The 23,346-nt window shown below is 37.6% G+C and overlaps 2 protein-coding genes across 3 annotated transcripts in view; both read right to left on the reverse strand.

The window, feature by feature from the left end:
• Positions 1–7,055: 7,055 nt before the first annotated feature.
• On the reverse strand, positions 7,056–11,504 carry LOC306869479 (unconventional myosin-Ic-like; the record flags this gene model as incomplete). Its single annotated transcript, XM_079416251.1, has 10 exons — positions 7,056–7,098; positions 7,677–7,827; positions 8,303–8,378; positions 9,318–9,376; positions 9,476–9,569; positions 9,640–9,723; positions 10,523–10,682; positions 10,785–10,869; positions 10,957–11,025; positions 11,498–11,504. The coding sequence occupies 10 exons, from the start codon at positions 11,502–11,504 to the stop codon at positions 7,056–7,058; spliced, it is 828 nt and encodes a 275-aa protein (XP_079272377.1).
• A 3,162-nt stretch (positions 11,505–14,666) lies between these two features.
• Positions 14,667–23,346, reverse strand: part of LOC306869978 (unconventional myosin-Ic) — a 28,605-nt gene continuing 19,925 nt past the window's right edge. For both annotated transcript variants that reach the window (XM_079416970.1, XM_079416969.1), the window contains exons 11-32: positions 23,228–23,310; positions 22,950–23,055; positions 20,313–20,393; positions 20,132–20,223; positions 19,933–20,027; positions 19,796–19,842; positions 19,637–19,717; positions 19,442–19,547; positions 19,196–19,313; positions 19,002–19,115; positions 18,775–18,851; positions 18,587–18,655; positions 18,415–18,499; positions 18,153–18,312; positions 17,255–17,338; positions 17,091–17,184; positions 16,933–16,991; positions 16,183–16,318; positions 15,881–15,951; positions 15,674–15,771; positions 15,390–15,489; positions 14,667–15,148 (exon numbers count right to left, since the gene is read on the reverse strand). In XM_079416970.1, coding sequence (XP_079273096.1) covers positions 15,128–15,148; positions 15,390–15,489; positions 15,674–15,771; positions 15,881–15,951; positions 16,183–16,318; positions 16,933–16,991; positions 17,091–17,184; positions 17,255–17,338; positions 18,153–18,312; positions 18,415–18,499; positions 18,587–18,655; positions 18,775–18,851; positions 19,002–19,115; positions 19,196–19,313; positions 19,442–19,547; positions 19,637–19,717; positions 19,796–19,842; positions 19,933–20,027; positions 20,132–20,223; positions 20,313–20,393; positions 22,950–23,055; positions 23,228–23,310 — 1,977 coding nt within the window. In that variant the 3' untranslated portion in view covers positions 14,667–15,127. The remainder of the gene's footprint in view (positions 15,149–15,389; positions 15,490–15,673; positions 15,772–15,880; positions 15,952–16,182; positions 16,319–16,932; positions 16,992–17,090; positions 17,185–17,254; positions 17,339–18,152; positions 18,313–18,414; positions 18,500–18,586; positions 18,656–18,774; positions 18,852–19,001; positions 19,116–19,195; positions 19,314–19,441; positions 19,548–19,636; positions 19,718–19,795; positions 19,843–19,932; positions 20,028–20,131; positions 20,224–20,312; positions 20,394–22,949; positions 23,056–23,227; positions 23,311–23,346) is intronic.

Genomic DNA, 23,346 nt, shown 5'->3' on the forward strand with positions numbered 1-23,346 from the left:
ATATATCAGCCACAAAATGAAAACCACAGACAGGTGACGTGAATATCATTGATTATATTGTTACAATGGCACCTGTCAAGGGGTGGGATATATTATACAGCAAGTGAACAGTTAGTTCTTGAATTTGCATGTGTTGGAAGCAGGAAAAATGGGCAGAATAGTGATGGCTCTACGACTGGGTCAGAGCATCTCCAAAACAGCAAGTGTTCCCATTCCTGGTATACAGTGATTAATACCTACCAAAAGACAACCTGCGTGCCAGGGTTATGGGCATTCTGCTGCATAACATAGGTGCTTGCATTCATGTGGATATTACTTTGACACATACCACCGCTTTATGGCAAAGGTGTTTTCCCGATGGCAGTGGCCTCTTTCCGCAGGATAATGCACCCTGTCTGTCACACTGCAGAAATTGTGCTGGAATGATTTCAGGAATAGTTCTGATCCAAATTCACAATCTGACTGTGCATCTATGGGATGTTCTGGACTAACAAATCTGATCCATGGAGGCCCCAATGGGATAAAAGATGTGCTAAAAGCAAATAAATGTACGGGGGATACAGGGCTGCAATGCATTAGTTCTAGAGCAAGTGAAACCATGATTTTTCTGTGTTTTTTATACAGATGTTTCGAATTTACAGATATTGTGGTCTCCTTATTTAAGAAGGTACTTTTTGTGAATTTATGCCCCAGCTGGTCATGGGGCAAAACAGACATTTCATTTTCTTGTAGAAAGCAGCTGCTGAGTAAGACAACGTCAGAGAGAGACAGAGACTAGATCATAAGGAAGCGTGAGAGGGCCTTCCCCATAGGGACTGTCATGCGAGTTTCCATGTCTTCATCGGATGTAAAATGCAATGCAACTACAACCTACATATTAATTTATGCTTTATTATATAATTTTATCATTTATTTACACTTTATTTTAACATGTTGACCAAAAAATAAAAAAATTAAATAATAATAATTAATAATAAAATTCTGGCTTAATAATAAATTCTGCTACATGTTTGAAAACCCTCCCTGATATACAATTCTATTTTGAGAGGGTGCCATTTGTTTTAAATATACAGAAGTAATATTAAATATCTTTTAACAGATGCTTTCAAATAAGTTTTGCATTTCATTTTCTTGTTCACATTCTATCAATTTCATATATACATCCTAATTTCCATTATATCGTTTTGTCTATTTTAGCATTTTGATTTCCTTGATGTTTTATACCTCATTCCATTTTTTTTTTTTTTTTGTCAGTGTTTCTATATTTATTAGTTTTTTTTGTTTAGTCAGCTAACATGTCATGTAAAGAAGTAGAAGTTAGGCTATCTCTAGAAAAAAATATATAAAGAAATAAAAAGTTAGACCTATACAGCCTATACATGAAAACATGAAAATATAGTACAATATTAAAGACTATAGTGTACTTCTTGGAATTGTTTGGCTAGCTATACGCGTTTTGAAAAAGAAGAACAAGCACTGGCATTCCCAAGAAGAGCGAAACCGAAACGATAGAAGCGAATATAAGATGCTATCTCCAGTGCATCACCTCAAATCACTGCTGGCGACTGAGCAATCAAGTGCTGTTTATTTAAACAGAGGTAAGAGACATCTTTTGAACTTTCTTATTACCTCTTATTTACAGCATCACTTACTAGACAGAAAAAAAAAATCTTTATTATTATTAAGTTATAATATTCCAAATGTGTACGGTCCCACGTATCAGATTCAACGTTACTTAACTGTATTTTTATGCGAAATTGTTCTACTGAGGCTACTGGTTGATCTCTGACGTGAGATTTGATCGATAAAAACGTTGGCGAATAATATTAATAAACCGTGCGTCTTGTTATACAACATTGTATCTGCATAATATTGAAGGTGCCACTACTTTGAATGATCTAACAGTTTCACTTTCCATTCTCGCAGATGTTTCGGCGGTGTCTGTCTCCTCTTTGCATCCTCATCCTCATCTGTATGGTGTCCACAAACTCCTCTTCGCCTCTGGGTCACAGGGGGGCGCTGTCCTTCTCCAATTCATTGCGCCTCACGCGCACTATTCGCGCACGTGTCCAAGAACTTCTGTCTCGCTACGTAAGAAAACGAAATGCTATTTGCATAAAAAACCGAAACATATTAACGACAATATGACATGTGTTGTCACATTTTATTATTATAATCCACTTTGTATCTAAATGTTCATACCATGCGGGTTTGTTTTCACAGAAACAACAGCTGTTTGGTGAAGAGCTCTTTGAATACAGAGAGCTGATGCTGAGCACACTTCCTGCGGTTACTGTCAGTTATCAGACCTGGCTATACATGCAGGTGTGCATCATGTCTTTATCGCGTATTTAGTTATTTTCTACACTGGGATATATTTGATTTTTTTTCATTTTGCTTGGTTCAGGACACAGAGCGTTTGCGTTTGGCCTCTCACAACCTCCAAACCTTCTGGACTCACCTGGAAGTTCAACGGCAGCAGCTGGAGAGAGAGAGAGATGCGACGAAGGAAAGAAGAGAGCAGAGAATAGGCAAACGAGGAAAGCCTCAGCCCAGCTTGTGCCAAAGATTTGTTAGTCTGCAAATAGATCTGCGGGACCTAATGAAACAAGTCAACTCTCAGGTACAAGTGCACACTTGCTAGATGCGTAATCACTTCCCAGCCATCAGTAGCTAATTTGGTGATCTCATAGACACAATGTCACAACAACTCCCATGATCAACACATCATGACCCCTTTTAGTTACAAAACGAGGAGGCTCTTGCCAGAATATCTCTAAAAATCCCAAGGGGATTTTTTTAGGGTGTATAGAAACTGTTTGTGATATATTTATATCTAAGAATAACAATAAAGACTTTGGCATGCAGCCAAAGTATTTTAGTCATATTTGTCTGGTCTATCTCGTGATCTCTGTGTGATAATTTACTTACTGGTAGAGTAAATCAATTCCACTTATTATTTATTGTAGTTTTTTAGACTTCTAAATAATAGCATTACATTAGAATATTACTAATATTATAACTACAATATTGCAGCAATGATGTCATATTCTAAAGCCTGTGTTACAGCCACATGTTTGAAGTTTGAAAAGCTTAAAAAGAAAATGTTCTCTCTCTCTCTCTGTCTCTCTCTCTCTCTCTCTCTATATATATATATACACGTGTGTGTGTGTGCATGTTTATGTGGTTTATGAGGACACAAATTTGTATAATGACATGGGTATGACAGAGGTATTACAATATGAAGGTGGTTGAGGACACTGCCTATGTCCCCGTAATTCAAAAGGCTTAAAAAACATACTAAATGGTGTTTTTTTTGAAAATCTAAAAATGCACAAAGTCTCATGTGAGGGCTAAGTTTAGGTGTAGGGTTGGTGTAGGGCAATAGCACACACAGTTTGTTCAGTATAAAAACCATTACGCTTATGGAGAGTCCCCATAAACCACAAAAACCAACATGAGTGTGTGTGTGTGTGTGTGTAAGTAGTAGTGTTACCAAGAAAATCCATATATTTTTACAGATTAAATTATGCTGAATCATACAGATTACTAATGTTCGTTCTCTATCTGCAGTTAAACAGTCTGAGTATCACTGCATCTACAAAATCCCCACTTCTCCATCCCCTGCACGCAACTTCATCTTCCAGTCCGATTACCAGCATGCATCATTCCACAGAGAGCACCACTGTACTCCAGACCCCAACTCAGATGGATAATCCTCGCAGCTCCGCACAATCCTCTACACAACCTTCTACTTCAATGATGGAGAAGACCTCTGTCAGCCTCCCACAACCCACCCAGGCATCAGAAGGCTTTATTTTCACGGGAAGCCAGCTATCTATGGACACCCTGCAGACAACAACAGCAGAGGCGTCCCGCTGGATTCAGCATCTGAGAGGGTATGTGATATTGAGAGATCTGGAACGGTACTTGAGCAGATTGGCACGAGATTACGCTGTGCTCCAAGCCAAATACTGATAAACACACATAAGTAAACCAACAAAGATGGGGAAAAAAAGAAAAAAAAAGTATTGCACAAGTATTAGAATGAAATTATAAAACAAAACCAAGAAAAGACATAATTGAATACACTAACATTCATAACCATAAACATTTTCATGTCAGTTTCTGTTTACATTTATGCATTTAGCAGACGCTTTTATCCAAAGCGACTTACATTGCATTCAAGTTACAGTTTTTACATTTTACAGCTCTTGCTTTCCCTGGGAATCGAACCCATGACCTTAGCGTTGCTAGTGCCATGCTCTACTATTTGAGCTACTGTTTACTATGTTCTTTAAGTATTTTATTTATAAAAATAATTTATTACTATTTTTTATTTATTGTTTGTTTACAAGTAATTGAACAGATACTTGCCTTAATGTGTAAAGACTTTTTTTTAAACTGCATTTCTGTATTTTATATTTAAGTATTTGGAGTATTTTCGATGTATTTGATAAGTCTCAGGGGTTGAGTACATCAGCAGGCAGCTAGTGTGGGTTATCATGAGATTGCCAAACAGTATTATGTGACCATTAAGTATTTTTAGATAATACAATTATTATACTTGAATTTATATGCTCTGTTTAAAGGGTAAGCGCTTACCAAACAGCAAATTATTTTGTTTATATTGGACAATTTAACTGAAACAAAAAAGGTTAGTCAGCCATTCTGGAAGACCAAAATTCCCCAAACACCCCACTTCCCTCCTCCACTGTTAATCAGCAAATCAGAGGTCAGAATGAGATTAATTTTACATCCCCTTTTCGCTGTCATTCCTCTGTACTTTCCACCTTGTGTTATTTATTAAATTATTTATTTTATTTATGTGCCTAATATTTTTCATACAATATTTATTGTTCATAAATAAGTGCAAAAGTGAAATATATGTTTTTGTACAAGCGTGTGTGCTGAATAAAATGACTAAGAAGCACTTCTAGTGCATGTGTATTTGTGTGACTGTTTGTTTTTTTTGGTGCTGACAGGTGCTGGTCATAAAATTAGAATATCATGAAAAAGTTGATTTCAGTAATACCAGTCAAAAAGTGAAACTTGTATATTAGATTCATTCATTACACACAGACTGATATATTTCAAACGTTTATTTCCTTTAATTTTGATGATTATAACTGACAACTAATGAAAGTCCCAAATTCAGTATCTCAGAAAATTTGAATATCAATTAAGACCAATGCAAAAAAAAAAAGATTTTTAGAAATGTTGGCCAATTGAAAAGTATGAACATGAAAAGTATGAGCATGTACAGCACTCAATATTTAGTTGGGGCTCCTTTGGCCTGGATTACTGCAGCAATGCGGCGTGGCATGGAGTTGATCAGTCTGTGGCACTGCTCAGGTGTTATGAGAGCCCATGTTGCTCTGATAGTGGCCTTCAGCTCTTCTGAATTGTTGGGTCTGGCGTATTGCATCTTCCTCTTCACAATACTCCATAGGTTTTCTATGGGGTTAAGGTCAGGCTTGTTTGCTGGCCAATCAAGAACAGGGATACCATGGTCCTTAAACCAGGTACTGGTAGCTTTGGCAGTGTGTGCAGGTGCCAAGTCCTGTTGGAAAATGAAATCTGCATCTCCATAAAGTTGGTCAGCAGCAGGAAGCATGAAGTGCTCTAAAACTTCCTGGTAGACGACAGAAAACACAATGGACCAACACCAGCAGATGACATGGCACCCCAAACCATCAATGACTGTGGAAACTTTACACTGGACCTCAAGCAACGTGAATTATGTGCCTCTCCTCTCTTCCTCCAGACTCTGGGACCTTGATTTCCAAAGGAAATGCAAAATTTACTTTCATCAGAGAACATAACTTTGGACCACTCAGTAGCAGTCCATTCAAGACGCTTCTGACGCTGTCTCTTGTTCAAGAGTGGCTTGACACAATGAATGCGACAGCTGAAACCCATGTCTTGCATACGTCTGTGCATGGTGGTTCTTGAAGCACTGACTCCAGCTGCAGACCACTCTTTGTGAATCTCCCCCACATTTTTGAATGGGTTTTGTTTCACAATCCTCTCCAGGGTGCGGTTATCCCTATTCATGGGTTTCAGTCACGTGACTTTTTTGTTGCGGCCGCCATCTTTAGGACCTTGCGTAGCCTCTCCTTGGTGATCGGAAACCAAAATAAGTGGCACCAACAACGGAAAGCAATGGTATTTACAAAAATAATTTAGCATTAGATCCTTATTTACCATCAAGCGAACCGCTGACTCCACTAAAGTCTAGTGAAAACTTACCAATTTGATGTTTGCTGATAGGCTATTTACATCTACCTCATACACAATCCCTCTCCGTACACTCGAACCAGTTTCAGTTAAATTTTCACCTGCTAGAGACTTGTCCATCAGCCCGGATCCATCTGCCGCACCTGGCCTGGATGCCTGTGTACTCTCTTTCAGATTCTGGGCCGAATCAACAGGACCAGATGCGACAGCTGTAACTTACCAAAACTCCCACATCCAAGTTGAGCAGCACGCCAGACTTAGCCCAGTTTCATTTCTATATCTACTGTACTATTCATTAATATTTCAAATTAAAATTGATAACATTACCTAGACAAAACATTTACTTTCATTTTAATTATATAGATTATAATACATAAATAACATGACTTAACAAATCTATAAACATCTCATTATTATGAAAGCAATTTTAAAGTCCATTAAATAACTAGCTTGACCAAGCTGGCATGAGGAAAATTCATTTCCAAAATTTACAAAACCATGCAGTTTCAACAAAAAACAGCAGTTATACAATAGGTGTAGATAAAATATTTAACACATTTTGAAAAATTGCCCATGCATTTACTTGAATGAATGAGGCATTTATAATTACACTTGGACTGTAGCATTTAATAAATAAAGGTTAAAACATAAAAAATGTAAAAGGTGTTTTGAAAAACACATTGGTAAATGGCAAAGTTTTGGCAAAATAATTTAAATAATTATTACCTAACTGTTAATAACTGTATCATTTTTAAAGGTAATCAGTGAATACTGTTCTTGGTTTTTGTTTATTTTGCAGCATGTCTTTCCACATCTTAGTCCAGTGAGTTCTTTGCTTGGGAGCTTTCATTTCTGCACCTGTAAAGAGCAAATATTGCACAAGTATCTACTACTAAAGGTCTAACTGAATGCACCAAACTGAATGAAATATGATGTTTGAAAATCTATTTACTTATTATTATTTACCCATTTAATTCTAGCACATTAAGTGGCTGTGTTCAGTATGATTGAAATTTAAAGTGTGTATGATCCTAATTAAAGAGATAGTTTACCCAAAAACGAAAATCATTTACTCCCTTTGTCCTCTACACGTGACAAACCTGTTGGTTCAAACTTTTGAGTTCTGCAGAAAAATAAAAGTCAGGGGTTTGAAAAAAAAAAAAATTAGGGGGATTTGATGTAATAATGTAAATGATGACAAAATTCTGGGTTACCTGTACTTTCGTAAATTAGTAGAAGCACTTTCTCTAGTCATCACTGTGCAGAAAAATAACAGTGAATGCCACAATAAAATGCTTGAAAAATACACATTCAATAGATCCAAAGCTTCCTGCTGGTCAGTTTGTCTCTTCAGTTAAAATTCTCCCCAATTGTTGCAGAAAACATTATATTACATGGTATAATCATGGTCAGTGCAGACATTTACTTGAACTTACTTTCTCATCGGCTCTAACTGGTCCGTGCTAGTCCAGTCAGAGAAGTATAATAAAGATGAAAGTCCACTGTCTGACTCCAAGCACCGCTCGGTGTTCACAGGTGTCTGAGGAAATTCAGCCACTTCTTCTGCGATGACACTTCTCTTGGTTACTACAAAACATAGGTTAAAAGAAATTTGTAGCACATTTAAGAGAAATATTCAGATATTCCTGTGTCGCTACATGCTAAGTTAAGAAGCAACTAAAGTAGCAACAAAACTATGATTCTGTGTTTTGTTGTAGTATTATGTGTGTTTTGGCAGTGGTGAGCACCTGTACATATAAGTCTGCTTACATTTAGCAACTGCAAAAGCAGGACACAGCTACTGCAGATGATCTTAGATATATTGATGCATATAAATTTGATTGCAGTACATTCTTATCATAAAAATCCCTGCGACTAGCATATATATTTGGTTAACTGACATTATTTGAAAAGAACGTTCTTCTATAGAATTATAATACTAATAGCTACAAACCAATCCTTTTCACTCGAACATCCTTGGTGTAATTACATTCAGTTAGATTCATAAAAATGAGAATGAGGAAACTAAAACTACAAAGCTTTCTCCCTGTATGCGCCAGACCATCATCATCCTCCTCTTCTTCATCTGTTTGCGGATCGGAGTGTTGCTCGTCAAAGTTTAATGCAGCGTAAATATTCTAGACTCACATTACTTTACTTTGATCAAAGATCAAAAACATCTCGTTGATTTATTAGCTTTATGTGGATCATAACAAAAGTTGTCTGGCAAATCAGCTGTTTCGCACGTGAATTTAACACTTTTAATATTTAATACACAGAGCCGTAGTTCACTGACAAGCTACGCAATATCACGTTCATTATCGAAGGCGATATATCTGCGATAATGAAAGCAATATTACGTAGCTTGTCAGTGAACTACGGCTCTGTGTATTAAATGCCGCTCAATTTGAAAACATTTGATGGAGATTTAGCCCTAATCAAGGAACCGGCTTTACTGACGAGATCCGCATGCAATATATCGCCCAGCCCTAGTTCCATTATTAACTTGCTAAATAAAATACTAAATTGTAAAAATGCTATGCTTACGAGAAATATTTAATCAAAAGAATCCCGTACATCCACAGCTCTTGTTAAATAATCCATTGTGATTTGCTGTTGTTGATTTTAAGATTGATGGAATTCTGTAGGAGCCATTTATACTTTTTTTTTTTGGTCCATAATTTAGTGTTTTTTTTGTTGTAAATGGAGGCTGAGTGCCCCCTCTACAGGAGAAACAGGGTGAAGCCTCAGGTGTTGAGATGGCACCTGAGTGTTCTGCTGGGAGCACATAGTCTTTTGATCTTTTTACTCTTATTTGGCCTATTTTAAGTTGTGCTTTTTCATTTACAGTTCAAAATGTCGTTACAGTTTATATTGTAGTTTATTTCAAAAACTGTAACATTCACAATGAATAAACAAACAACTTCAACTTAACCTCATTCATAGTGGACTTTAATGAATACTATACATGGAACCTTGTGGCCAAACAAAAAATCTAAAAGCATCTAGTACATTTATATAGTATACACACAAACATAAAGCTTCAATTGCACACAAAAGCATAGCAACTTATTTACCTTCACCTTGTTGTCATTCCCAAGAGTTTGCAGCACTTTGAGATTGATCTCTTCAGTCTCTGTGTTAATAAAAATGTGACAGTGAGTTTCTATGTTTGTTTGTCTATGCATTTGTTTTTTTCAGCATAGACATTTTTTCATGTGTTTGTGAATATTACCTAGTCTGGTGGCTACGAAGAGTTTGGGAACACTTCTAGGGTAGCAGTTCTTCTGACCATTAAAGATCGCACTGGCTACAACCTTCTGTTCCAACTGCAGACAGCGTGAAATTAGTTATGGTTGTCCATGTGTGTGTGTGTTTGCTCTTGTATGAATGCAGTACCTGCTTCTTCCACTCTGGCTGGATTCTCCTGCAGTAGTCATTGACCAGGTTGCGAATGCACATTCTGTAAAGGTGCTCAGATGCCTGTGGGGAAAAACAAAGTTGTACATACACTACCATTCAAACGTTTGGGGCAGTTTTTGTACTCAGCAAGGCTGCATTTATCTCATCAAAATCCAGTAAAAAGAAAAGGAAAGGAAGGGACATGACATGTGGCCAAGTATGGTGTCCCACACTTGGAATTTGTGCTTTGAATTTCATCCATCCAAGTGCACACACACACATCAGTGAGTAGTGAACAAATAAAACAATTAGCAGTTGGGGGTTCGTTGTCTTACTCAAGGGTCGCACCCCAGTCATGGTATTACCTACATTTCCCGCCAGTACCAAGACTTGAACCTTAGACCTTTGAGTTACAAGCCCGACTCTCTACCATTAGGCCATAACTGCCCCAGTAATATTGTAAAAACAGTAATATTGTAAAATAGTTATCAAATTACAACTTAAAATAACTGTTTTTATTTAATATATATTTTAAAATATTATTTATTCCTGTGATGGCAAAGCTTAATTTTCAGCAGCAAGCCATTACTCCAGTCTTCGGTGTCACATGATCCTTCATAAATTCTTCTAATATGCAGATTTGGTACTCAAGAAACATTTCGTATTATTATTAATGTTCAAAAAAAATATATGTTTTTAATGTGTTTTGTTCAAATACATCCTTGGTGAATAGTAGAAGTATTAATTTTGAACATTAGTGTAATCACATCTACATCCTCAAAACAGATTCCAGATCTCCAGTTGGTCTGACCAAACAGAGCTCAGTGGTTCAATTCAGTATCATAACTTATCATACCTTTATCATACATTATTATCATACCTCAATGAGTGAGGGTGGTGGTCTTGGCCAGCTCTTGTCAAGAACACTTTTTGGCAGATTTCGTTTCACTTTCATCAAGAAGGAGAATCGCACATGATCCAGAAAGTACTCATTGTCAGGGCAACGAGGCTCATTGCGCAGGATGAAGCCTTTGATGAACCTGTGGAATTAGAGAAGGATGAAATCAAGGATTAAGAAAGGACGGAATCAATGACTCAATCAATGTAACTCATTCACCTACATGATACAAAAACTCTCATACTTGCGTATAGTGTCAGCTGCTTGTCTACGATGCTTGGCTTTCCTTCGGCCTTTGACTCCTCTCCACCATGACTGGATAACAATTACTGCAAGATGAAAGAGACAAACAGATTGGCTGTTGCCTTCCTTTGCTGTGCCTGTCTGTCTGTGTTTAGTCTATTTGTCAAGGTTACCTGCGTGTCGGATCCGGTGGTACTTGGCTCGCTCCCTGTAGCCCCGCCAAGATGTCTGCAGAGTAACAGCTTAAAAACAACTGTAAGTTAATTCATTATATCATAATAAAAACTAAGCGAAAGAGATCTACAAAAACAAGCTAATTATCACAACTTTACAAGTTAAGTGCTTGAAAGAAAGAACATACCAATGGTTTGGGCAATCAAGTGCTGTTTATTTAAACAGAGGTAAGAGACATCTTTTGAACTTTCTTATTACCTCTTATTTACAGCATCACTTACTAGACAGAAAAAAAAAATCTTTATTATTATTAAGTTATAATATTCCAAATGTGTACGGTCCCACGTATCAGATTCAACGTTACTTAACAGTATTATTATGCGAAATTGTTCTACTGAGGCTACTGGTTGATCTCTGACGTGAGATTTGATCGATAAAAACGTTGGCGAATAATATTAATAAACCGTGCGTCTTGTTATACAGCATTGTATCTGCATAATATTGAAGGTGCCACTACTTTGAATGATCTAACAGTTTCACTTTCCATTCTCGCAGATGTTTCGGCGGTGTCTGTCTCCTCTTTGCATCCTCATCCTCATCTGTATGGTGTCCACAAACTCCTCTTCGCCTCTGGGTCACAGGGGGGCGCTGTCCTTCTCCAATTCATTGCGCCTCACGCGCACTATTCGCGCACGTGTCCAAGAACTTCTGTCTCGCTACGTAAGAAAACGAAATGCTATTTGCATAAAAAAACGAAACATATTAACGACAATATCACATATGTTGTCACATTTTATTATTATAATCCACTTTGTATCTAAATGTTCATACCATGCGGGTTTGTTTTCACAGAAACAACAGCTGTTTGGTGAAGAGCTCTTTGAATACAGAGAGCTGATGCTGAGCACACTTCCTGCGGTTACTGTCAGTTATCAGACCTGGCTATACATGCAGGTGCGCATCATGTCTTTATCGCGTATTTAGCTATTTTCTACACGGGGATATATTTGATTTTTTCATTTTGCTTGGTTCAGGACACAGAGCGTTTGCGTTTGGCCTCTCACAACCTCCAAACCTTCTGGACTCACCTGGAAGTTCAACGGCAGCAGCTGGGGAGAGAGAGAGATGCGACGAAGGAAAGAAGAGAGCAGAGAATAGGCAAACGAGGAAAGCCTCAGCCCAGCTTGTGCCAAAGATATGTTAGTCTGCAAATAGATCTGCGGGACCTAATGAAACAAGTCAACTCTCAGGTACAAGTGCACACTTGTTAGATGCGTAATCACTTCCCAGCCATCAGTAGCTAATTTGGTGATCTCATAGACACAATGTCACAACAACTCCCATGATCAACACATCGTGACCCCTTTTAGTTACAAAACGAGGAGGCTCTTGCCAGAATATCTCTAAAAATCCCAAGGGGATTTTTTTAGGGTGTATAGAAACTGTTTGTGATATATTTATATCTAAGAATAACAATAAAGACTTTGGCATGCAGCCAAAGTATTTTAGTCATATTTGTCTGGTCTATCTCGTGATCTCTGTGTGATAATTTACTTACTGGTAGAGTAAATCAATTCCACTTATTATTTATTCTAGTTTTTTAGACTTCTAAATAATAGCATTACATTAGAATATTACTAATATTATAACTACAATATTGCAGCAATGATGTCATATTCTAAAGCCTGTGTTACAGCCACATGTTTGAAGTTTGAAAAGCTTAAAAAGAAAATTTTCTCTCTCTCTCTCTCTCTCTCTCTCTCTCTCTCTATATATATATATATATATATATATATATATATGTGTGTGTGTGTGTGTGTGTGTGTATGTGTGTGTGTGTAAGTAGTAGTGTTACCAAGAAAATCCATATTTTTACAGATTAAATTATGCTGAATCATACAGATTACTAATGTTCGTTCTCTATCTGCAGTTAAACAGTCTGAGTATCACTGCATCTACAAAATCCCCACTTCTCCATCCCCTGCACGCAACTTCATCTTCCAGTCTGATTACCAGCATGCATCATTCCACAGAGAGCACCACTGTACTCCAGACCCCAACTCAGATGGATAATCCTCGCAGCTCCGCACAATCCTCTACACAACCTTCTACTTCAATGATGGAGAAGACCTCTGTCAGCCTCCCACAACCCACCCAGGCATCAGAAGGCTTTATTTTCACGGGAAGCCAGCTATCTATGGACACCCTGCAGACAACAACAGCAGAGGCGTCCCGCTGGATTCAGCATCTGAGAGGGTATGTGATACTGAGAGATCTGGAACGGTACTTGAGCAGATTGGCACGAGATTACGCTGTGCTCCAAGCCAAATACTGATAAACACACATAAGTAAACCAACAAAGATGGGAAAAAAAAGGAAAAAAAAAGTATTGCACAAGTATTAGAATGAAATTATAAAACAAAACCAAGAAAAGACATAATTGAATACACTAACATTCATAACCATAAACATTTTCATGTCAGTTTCTGTTTACTATGTTCTTTAAGTATTTTATTTATAAAAATAATTTATTACTTATTATTATTTATTTTTTATTTATTGTTTGTTTACAAGTAATTGAACAGATACTTGCCTTAATGTGTAAAGACTTTTTTTTTTAAACTGCATTTCTGTATTTTATATTTAAGTATTTGGAGTATTTTCGATGTATTTGATAAGTCTCAGGGGTTGAGTACATCAGCAGGCAGCTAGTGTGGGTTATCATGAGATTGCCAAACAGTATTATGTGACCATTAAGTATGTAGGGAGTGGGGCGGGGCCGAGAGCCGTGGGAACGGAGCAAGGCCGGTGGAGTTAATGATAATGAGCGACACCTGCACCACTCACCGGTCTCGAGTCCCACAGAGGAGCTCCGGAAGGATAAAAGGAGGAGTGACGACAGTGGAAGACGAGAGAGGACCAAGCCTGGACTTTATTTTGTGTTTTGTGTGCGGCAGTCGTCCGTGAGGGGCTGCCGCTTTACTTTTGTGTTTGTTTATTTTGGTTATTAAATTCTTAAATGTTTGCCAGTTCCCGCCTCCTTCTTCCCGTTCTACGAACGTTACTACAAAGTATTTTTAGATAATACAATTATTATACTTGAACTTATATGGCTCTGTTTAAAGGGTAAGCGCTTACCAAACAGCAAATTATTTTGTTTATATTGGACAATTTAACTGAAACAAAAAAGGTTAGTCGGCCATTCTGGAAGACCAAAATTCCCCAAACACCCCACTTCCCTCCTCCACTGTTAATCAGCAAATCAGAGGTCAGAATGAGATTAATTTTACATCCCCTTTTCGCTGTCATTCCTCTGTACTTTCCACCTTGTGTTATTTATTAAATTATTTATTTTATTTATGTGCCTAATATTTTTCATACAATATTTATTGTTCATAAATAAGTGCAAAAGTGAAATATATGTTTTTGTACAAGCGTGTGTGCTGAATAAAATGACTAAGAAGCACTTCTAGTGCATGTGTATTTGTGTGACTGTTTGTTTATATATATATATATATATATATATATATACACACAACAGACAGTAAGTGAAGTCGTGCTAAACAGTTGATGCAGCCTAAACTTTGAAATGTTTGTGCAATGATCTGATCTCTGTTTCAAAACGCCGCCTTGAAGAAGCAGTTTTTGGCATCAGGTTTTTTTTTTGTTTTTTTTTTACGTTTTAAGAGATTTAATAAAGCAAACCAAAAATAATGCATTAACCATATTTAATCTTTTTTTCTTTTTCAAATTATACAACTACAGTTGAGTTATAAAACATTGCACTGACAAGTAGTGGTGTCATTTGGAAAGCACTATGCTTTTGAATTTAAATTTTAAAAGATTATCTAGTTAGTAAGAATTCTCAAAAATTCTCGTAGTATATCTGCATAGTAATGCTTGAATTATTAACATAATTGAAAAACAAAGATTCATTTAATTGATCAGATGAGAGAAAATATAAAATAAACCCATCAATTAATTAAAAATTATTACAGCATAAGCTAAATTTTGTTAAAAAAGAAAAGATTACAAATGTCCTTTAACATACTCTTGCAAACATGCCAACATGTGCTTTTGTTGTGAGACTTAAATAAATCATAGTGTAGTGATTGGCTAAAGCACTCCTGTGAAATGATCTGTCCACTGCTGTGAGCTGTCATTGGCTGTTCATGAAATTCGTGGGGAGGTCTGGAAAAAAAAGAGGGACTAGAGTAATCAGTTTACTTGCAAACAACATTTGCTAAATAATCCATTTTATTATTGTATTTGATTACTTTTTTATCCTGAAATCCCATTGCCATCCATTTTTTCTGCTAAACTATATTACTATACTATTATAAACTTTGTTGTCTGTCTTCCCTTCTAACCAAAACCATTGCATTTTTCAGCATTGTATTTCAGCCTTCATCAGTAAATATGTGAGCCTCACCACAGACAGGTGTCCATTCTTGGTCTTGACCACTCGCAGGTCCGAACCACTGGAGAAATCTATCACCCCCTCCTTTCCCCTTGCTACGGCAAACCTGATACTGGAGTGTAAAGCATAATCAGATTGAAAGCTGTAAACATGCATGCATACATGTACTTGCTGTAAACTAAAATTCTCATGCCTTTCTAGAGAACATCGCCAACACTCCCGAACACAGTTTGTCTATTAAGGGATTTACCACTGTGCACAAACACACACACACACAAACAAACAAACACACACACCTGTCCTGGCTGATGTTGACATTGTGTATCTTGTCTGCCATGATGGCCAGCTTGGTGACAGCCTCAATCACATGATCGCATTGCAGCACCAGATCACCCTAAAGGTCAGAAGGTCAAAGTGAAACAACAGAGGTCCAACTGCACAACCAAGACAATCACAAAGCATAATTGTCTTCTCTTTAGTGGTCAGAAGAAGGCTTCTCTCACCTTCTGCTTACTGTCAGTGGTGGGAATATGCAAAACAAAGAATCCGTCACTGAGGGAACTAACAGAGATACCTACAAAAAGAAACAAACCGAGATGGTATTGTGAAGTGTTACCCAGTAAGAGGTTAATGGCACACTAGTTGTTTGTCACTGATGAGAATTTATGGTTTGAGTACTAAGGAAGAGTATGATTACCCAAGAATTAGATACGGTGAAAAACAGGAGTATGAAACTTTAATAAGCTTGGATGTCGTACAGTATTGTTAGGCAAAAAAGGAGAGAGCTGTATTACAGTAACATTACCCAGCAATGTGCCGTAGTCGATACGTTGTTTGATTTTTGCTTCCTGGATCAGCACAGCAGATGAAGTGGTCAACAGCAGCTGACGCATTCGTGCGTGAAAACCATGCCGATCGTACTTGGTGACCGCAACACCATACTGAAAAAGAAAAGAATATACAAATAGATTCTCAACCCTTCTAATATTAACATTAAAAATCTCTATTAAGTCTTACATTAGATTGATTTTGTTTTTTATTGTTAACTTAATAATACAGGTTCACTGGCTCCTTCTGATAAATACTTGCCACTGTCTTGTGGAAAGGTGATTTCTGTAGGAGCCATTTATACTTTTTTTTTTTTGGTCCATAATTGTCTAGTGTTTTTTTTTTTGTTGTAAATGGAGGCTGAGTGCCCCCTCTACAGGAGAAACAGGGTGAAGCCTCAGGTGTTGAGATGGCACCTGAGTGTTCTGCTGGGAGCACATAGTCTTTTGATCTTTTTACTCTTATTTGGCCTATTTTAAGTTGTGCTTTTTCATTTACAGTTCAAAATGTCGTTACAGTTTATATTGTAGTTTATTTCAAAAACTGTAACATTCACAATGAATAAACAAACAACTTCAACTTAACCTCATTCATAGTGGACTTTAATGAATACTATACATGGAACCTTGTGGCCAAACAAAAAATCTAAAAGCATCTAGTACATTTATATAGTATACACACAAACATAAAGCTTCAATTTCACACAAAAGCATAGCAACTTATTTACCTTCACCTTGTTGTCATTCCCAAGAGTTTGCAGCACTTTGAGATTGATCTCTTCAGTCTCTGTGTTAATAAAAATGTGACAGTGATTTTCTATGTTTGTTTGTCTATGCATTTGTTTTTTTCAGCATAGACATTTTTTCATGTGTTTGTGAATATTACCTAGTCTGGTGGCTACGAAGAGTTTGGGAACACTTCTAGGGTAGCAGTTCTTCTGACCATTAAAGATCGCACTGGCTACAACCTTCTGTTCCAACTGCAGACAGCGTGAAATTAGTTATGGTTGTCCATGTGTGTGTGTGTTTGCTCTTGTATGAATGCAGTACCTGCTTCTTCCACTCTGGCTGGATTCTCCTGCAGTAGTCATTGACCAGGTTGCGAATGCACATTCTGTAAAGGTGCTCAGATGCCTGTCGGGAAAAACAAAGTTGTACATACACTACCATTCAAACGTTTGGGGTCTTTTTGGGGGCAGTTTTTGTACTCAGCAAGGCTGTATTTATTTGATCAAAGATCCAGTAAAAAGAAAAGGAAAGGAAGGGACATGACATGTGGCCAAGTATGGTGTCCCACACTTGGAATTTGTGCTTTGAACTTCATCCATCACCATGCACACACACACACATCAGTGAGTAGTGAACAAATAAAACAATTAGCAGTTGGGGGTTCGTTGTCTTGCTCAAGGGTCGCACCCCAGTCATGGTATTACCTACATTTCCCGCCAGTACCAAGACTTGAACCTTAGACCTTTGGGTTACGAGCCCGACTCTCTACCATTAGGCCATAACTGCCGCAGTAATATTGTAAAAACAGTAATATTGTAAAATAGTTATCAAATTACAACTTAAAATAACTGTTTTTATTTAATATATATTTTAAAATATAATTTATTCCTGTGATGACAAAGCTTAATTTTCAGCAGCAAGCCATTACTCCAGTCTTCGGTGTCACATGATCCTTCATAAATTCTTCTAATATGCAGATTTGGTACTCAAGAAACATTTTGTATTATTATTAATGTTCAAAAAAAATATATGTTTTTAATGTGTTTTGTTCAAATACATCCTTGGTGAATAGTAGAAGTATTCATTTTGAACATTAGTGTAATCACATCTACATCCTCAAAACAGATTCCAGATCTCCAGTTGGTCTGACCAAACAGAGCTCAGTGGTTCAATTCAGTATCATAACTTATCATACCTTTATCATACATTATTATCATACCTCAATGAGTGAGGGTGGTGGTCTTGGCCAGCTCTTGTCAAGAACACTTTTTGGCAGATTTCGTTTCACTTTCATCAAGAAGGAGAATCGCACATGATCCAGAAAGTACTCATTGTCAGGGCAACGAGGCTCATTGCGCAGGATGAAGCCTTTGATGAACCTGTGGAATTAGAGAAGGATGAAATCAAGGATTAAGAAAGGACGGAATCAATGACTCAATCAATGTAACTCATTCACCTACATGATACAAAAACTCTCATACTTGCGTATAGTGTCAGCTGCTTGTCTACGATGCTTGGCTTTCCTTCGGCCTTTGACTCCTCTCCACCATGACTGGATAACAATTACTGCATGATGAAAGAGACAAACAGATTGGCTGTTGCCTTCCTTTGCTGTGCCTGTCTGTCTGTGTTTAGTCTATTTGTCAAGGTTACCTGCGTGTCGGATCCGGTGGTACTTGGCTCGCTCCCTGTAGCCCCGCCAAGATGTCTGCAGAGTAACAGCTTAAAAACAACTGTAAGTTAATTCATTATATCATAATAAAAACTAAGAAAAAGAGATCTACAAAAACAAGCTAATTATCACAACTTTACAAGTTAAGTGCTTGAAAGAAAGAACATACCAATGGTTTGTTTCTTGGCCTCAAGTGCATCCTCGGTCACAAACAGAGTCCTTGGGAAGCGGATAAAGATTTTGGACCTAAACAGAAAGCAAACAAAAATAAACATCACCCCGCTGCTGCCCCAGAAAAGGTGGACCTCCTTTTCACTATTTTCAGGGTTTCTGTTTTTTATCAATTAAAAAAACTTTTAAACGGTAGTGTGTATATCTGTTCTTCTCACTCTTCACCTGCCCAGCTTGTATTCTTCAGGTTTGTAGTTGAGGTGTTTGACCAGAGTGGCAACCCCCTCTGGGAGTTTCCCACGCCAGTTTGGCCAGGTGTCCGGACACAGAGACTTGTACCTGTGCAAAAATCAAAGCACAAAACAAGGTAAAGAAACATGGCCATCTGTTAACAGAAAGACTGGTTGCACAAGACTGACCTCTCTAAGAACGCCTCATAGTTTCGTCTGTATGCAAATCCAGCTCTCCTTACTCTCAGATTCTCCATCAAACCCAAATACTTCACCTGATGCCTGACCAAAACCTCATCAAATCTGCCTGAAGTAGCAGAGGAAGAGAAAGGAGGGAGAACAGCAGCACAAAGTCAGTAACATCAAAAAATGAAATGCAAGCATTTTGTGTGTGCAATTTATTTGTCGATCAATGCAACACGAATATGCTTTTACCTGGCTGTTTAGAGTCATTGGGTTTTATGCAGCGTACATATGATGGTTCCTTAGACATCAGAATCTCCATCAGTTTAGCCAAACTGAGCTTGAACTGTGTGGCAGCCTGAGCAGAGAAAACAAGCCTTCATTTCTTTGTAAATTTATGTACAGCATGTGTCTGTATGTGTGAGTGTGGGTTTGTGTTCATCTAACCGTCTCTGGCCTTCTCTGGTCCATCAACTCATCTACATGGAAACACTGATTGACAATGTGATTCCCTGACTGGCACAGCACCTGCAATGAGATACAGTGGGTTTAGAATCACATACTGTTCAGCCATAATATCATGATCACACTGTAAACACACTGTACCTCCTTCAGGTGTCTGTACAGCAGGTCATTATTTTTGTCCAGAAACCCTGAAAATGGAGGGACAAAAACTACAATCACAGCACCAAACAAAATTAACTATGAGCGGACAGATGGATGAATGGCTGTTCTCTCCTCACCGTTGACGTTGTAGTTGACCTCTCCAGCATAATGAACCAGTCTAAATTCCTCTCGCCCAATTGCCTTGCGGATCTTCCCGTTGGCCATTTTATGACTGGAACATGAAATGGACTAATCAGATAGCAGATCCCAGTAATATCTTAAACATCAGTAATGCTGCTTCAACAATGAAGACACAGAGTGTGCTATTAGTCCTACGTGACAAAATGGGCATGGCCACCCAGCGTGTCCTCCAACTTCTCCAGGAAGGTGATGTCACTGGCATCTCCTCGTCTTAAGCACTCCTCATCCTGATTACAATAAATTAGATTAGTTCATTTCAATTCAATTTGGATGAACAGAAAGACCTCATAGTTAGAAGGAAAACACAAAGACAGACCAGAATGGCGATGATGCCTTTATGTTTCTCCTCCACCAGGTCACAGATGATTTTGTTGTTGAAATATTCCACTCTCTCCCACTGGCCAAGGAACATAATTTTTTACACAAATATAACAAAAGCGAAAGAAAGAAATGTGAGCAGTCTGTAAGCATACCAAGGCTGTGTTTATTGATATTGTGAAATATTATTACAATTTAAAATATCGATTTTCTATTTCAAGATATATACAGACATGGCCAAAAATACCGGCACCCTTGCAATTCTGTCAGAAAATGCAACACTTCTCTCAGAAAATTGTTCCAATAGCAAATGTTTTGGTATTCACGTGCTTATTGTTTTTGTTTGCTCTGCAACAACACAAAAAAACAGAGAGGAAAAGTCAAACTTAATAAAACTTCACACAGAACTCAAAAATGGACTGAACAAAATTATTGGCACCTTGTCAAAATTGTAAGAAATAATTGCTTTTCAAGCATGTGATGCTCCTGTAATTTCTATTTAGACACACCTGTGGCAAGAAACAGGTGTGGGCAATATAGTAATCACACTTGCAACCAGTTAAAATGGAGAAAAGTTGACTTAACCTTTGTGTTGTGTGTCACACTGAGCATGGAGAAAAGAAAGAAGTGTAAAGAGTTGTCTGTGGTTTTGAGAGAAAAATTGTGGAAAAACATTTTCAAGACTACAAGTCCATCTCCAGAGATCTTAATGTTCCTGTGTCCACTGTACGCAATATCATCAAGAGGTTTACAGCCCATGGCACTGTAGCTAACCTCCCTGGACGTGGACGGAATAGCAAAATTAGTGAAAAATTACAGCAAAGGATTGTTCGAATGGTGGATAAAGAACCCTGATTAACTTCCAAACAACTTCAAGCTGATCTACAGACACAGGGTACAACATTGTCAGCTCGCACTATCCATCGCCATCTGAATGAAAAGGGACGCTATGGTAGGAGACCCAGGAGGACACCACTGCAGACACAAAGGCAGAAAAAGCAAGACTGGAGTTTGCCAAAACTTATGTGACAAAACCACAATCTTTCTTAGAAAACGTACTGTGGACAGATGAGACAAAAGTAGAGCTTTTTGGTAAAGGACATCATGGCACTGTTTACAGAAAAAGAAACGAGGCCTTCAAAGAAAAGAACACAGTCCCTACAGTCAAACATTTTGGAGGTTCAAAGATGTTTTGGGGTTGCTTTGCTGCTTCTGGCACTGGATGCCTTGACTGTGTGAATAGTATCATGAAATCTGATGATTACCAAAGAATTTTGGGGCACAACATAATGGCCAGTGTCAGAAAGCTGCATCTCCACCAGAGGTCATGGGTCTTCCAGCAGGACAATGACCTGAAACACATTTCAAAAAGCACTCTGAAATGGTTACAAACTAAGTGCTGGAGAGTTCTGAAATGACCAGCAATGAGTCCACATCTGAATCCCATAGAACACCTGTGGAGAGATCTCAAAACAAGGAGCGTCTCGCTGCAGCCCACAAGATCCAGGGGGCGTGGTTGGATCCAGATTGAACTCCTCCCACCTTACAAATACCTAAACTTACCCATCTCCACCCCCTGATCCCTAAACCCACCCATTTCCACCCCTAAACCTACCAATCTCCACCCCCTAGATGTGGATCCAACCACGCCCCCTGGATCTTGTGGGCTGCAGCGAGCCCTACTTGCTCAAAACAGCAGTTGGGAGAAGGCATCCTTCAAATCTGTATTATCTGGAGCAGTTTGCAAAAGAAGAGTGGTCCAAAAATTCCAGTAGAGAGGTGTAAGAAACTCATTCATGGTAACAGGAAGCGATTGATTTCAGTTATTTTTTCAAAAGGGGGGTGCTACCAAATATTAAGTTAAGGGTGCCAATAATTTTGTCCAGTGCATTTTTTGGGTTCCGTGTGGAATTGTATCAGATTTGACTTTTCTTTGACAAAAAAAAAATAAACATGTGAGTACCAAAACATTTGCAACAGCAACAATTTTCTGAGAGAAGGGTTACATTTTCTGACAGAATTTTTGGCCATGACTGTATATATATATTAACATGTTATTTATTCCTGTGATGGCAAAGCTGAATTTTCCAGTTTTCATAATCCTTTAGAAATAATTCCTGATATGCTGATTTGGTGCTCAGGAAAAACATTTTAATATGATCTACGCTGAAAATATTTGTGCTGCTTAATGTTTTTGTGGAAATTGTGATACTTATTTTCTGGATTCTTCTATGAATAGAAAATTCAAAAGAACAACACGTATTTGAAATAGAAGTGTTCTGTAATGTTTTAAATGTCTTTACTGTCACTTTTGATCAGATTAATGTGTATGTACACATTAATAATAGTAATAATAATTCTTCTTATTATTTTTATATTTAAATAAATAGGACATAAGTCTAAACAGAGGGGTTTGCTGTGCATAATAGAGGGTTTATTTAAAGCGATAGTTCACCCAATGATGACAGAATTTTATTTTTTGGGTGAACTATCCCTTTAAATACAAAAAGGTAGTTATTAATGGAAATGTTTTAGAAATGTACTGATGAAAATCTTTTCAACAGAGGTGAACTTACATATAAATGTTTCTCACTCATACACTGATTTTTGTACTATTTTTCTCCCACAAACTCACCACAATCCCCTCCGCCTCGTACTCCTCCTGTTCACTTTTCAGTGTGAGCTCAATAAACAGCTGCTGCAGTTTTTCATTGCAGTAATTAATGCAAAACTGTTCAAAACTACGGAGAGAAAAAAGAAAGACATTAATGTACTTATAAATTCTTCCTTACTTCTGATATCTTAATGTCATTTTATGTCATTTTTTCTATAATGTGATGTTTTAATAGTGCAAATAATCTTTCTATTTTACCATTTCTTCAGTCAAAGAGTGAGAGAGCGAGTCAAATGAACCTGTTGTGTTGAAAGACCTCAAATCCATATATGTCCAGCAAACCAATAATAGAAGAACATTTACTTGAGTAGTAGACTTCATCCTGTAAAAACACAAAAATATTATAATCTTTAGAATC

The sequence above is a fragment of the Barbus barbus genome (assembly GCF_936440315.1).
Source record: "Barbus barbus genome assembly, chromosome: 5".
In the NCBI taxonomy this organism is placed as follows: domain Eukaryota; kingdom Metazoa; phylum Chordata; class Actinopteri; order Cypriniformes; family Cyprinidae; genus Barbus; species Barbus barbus.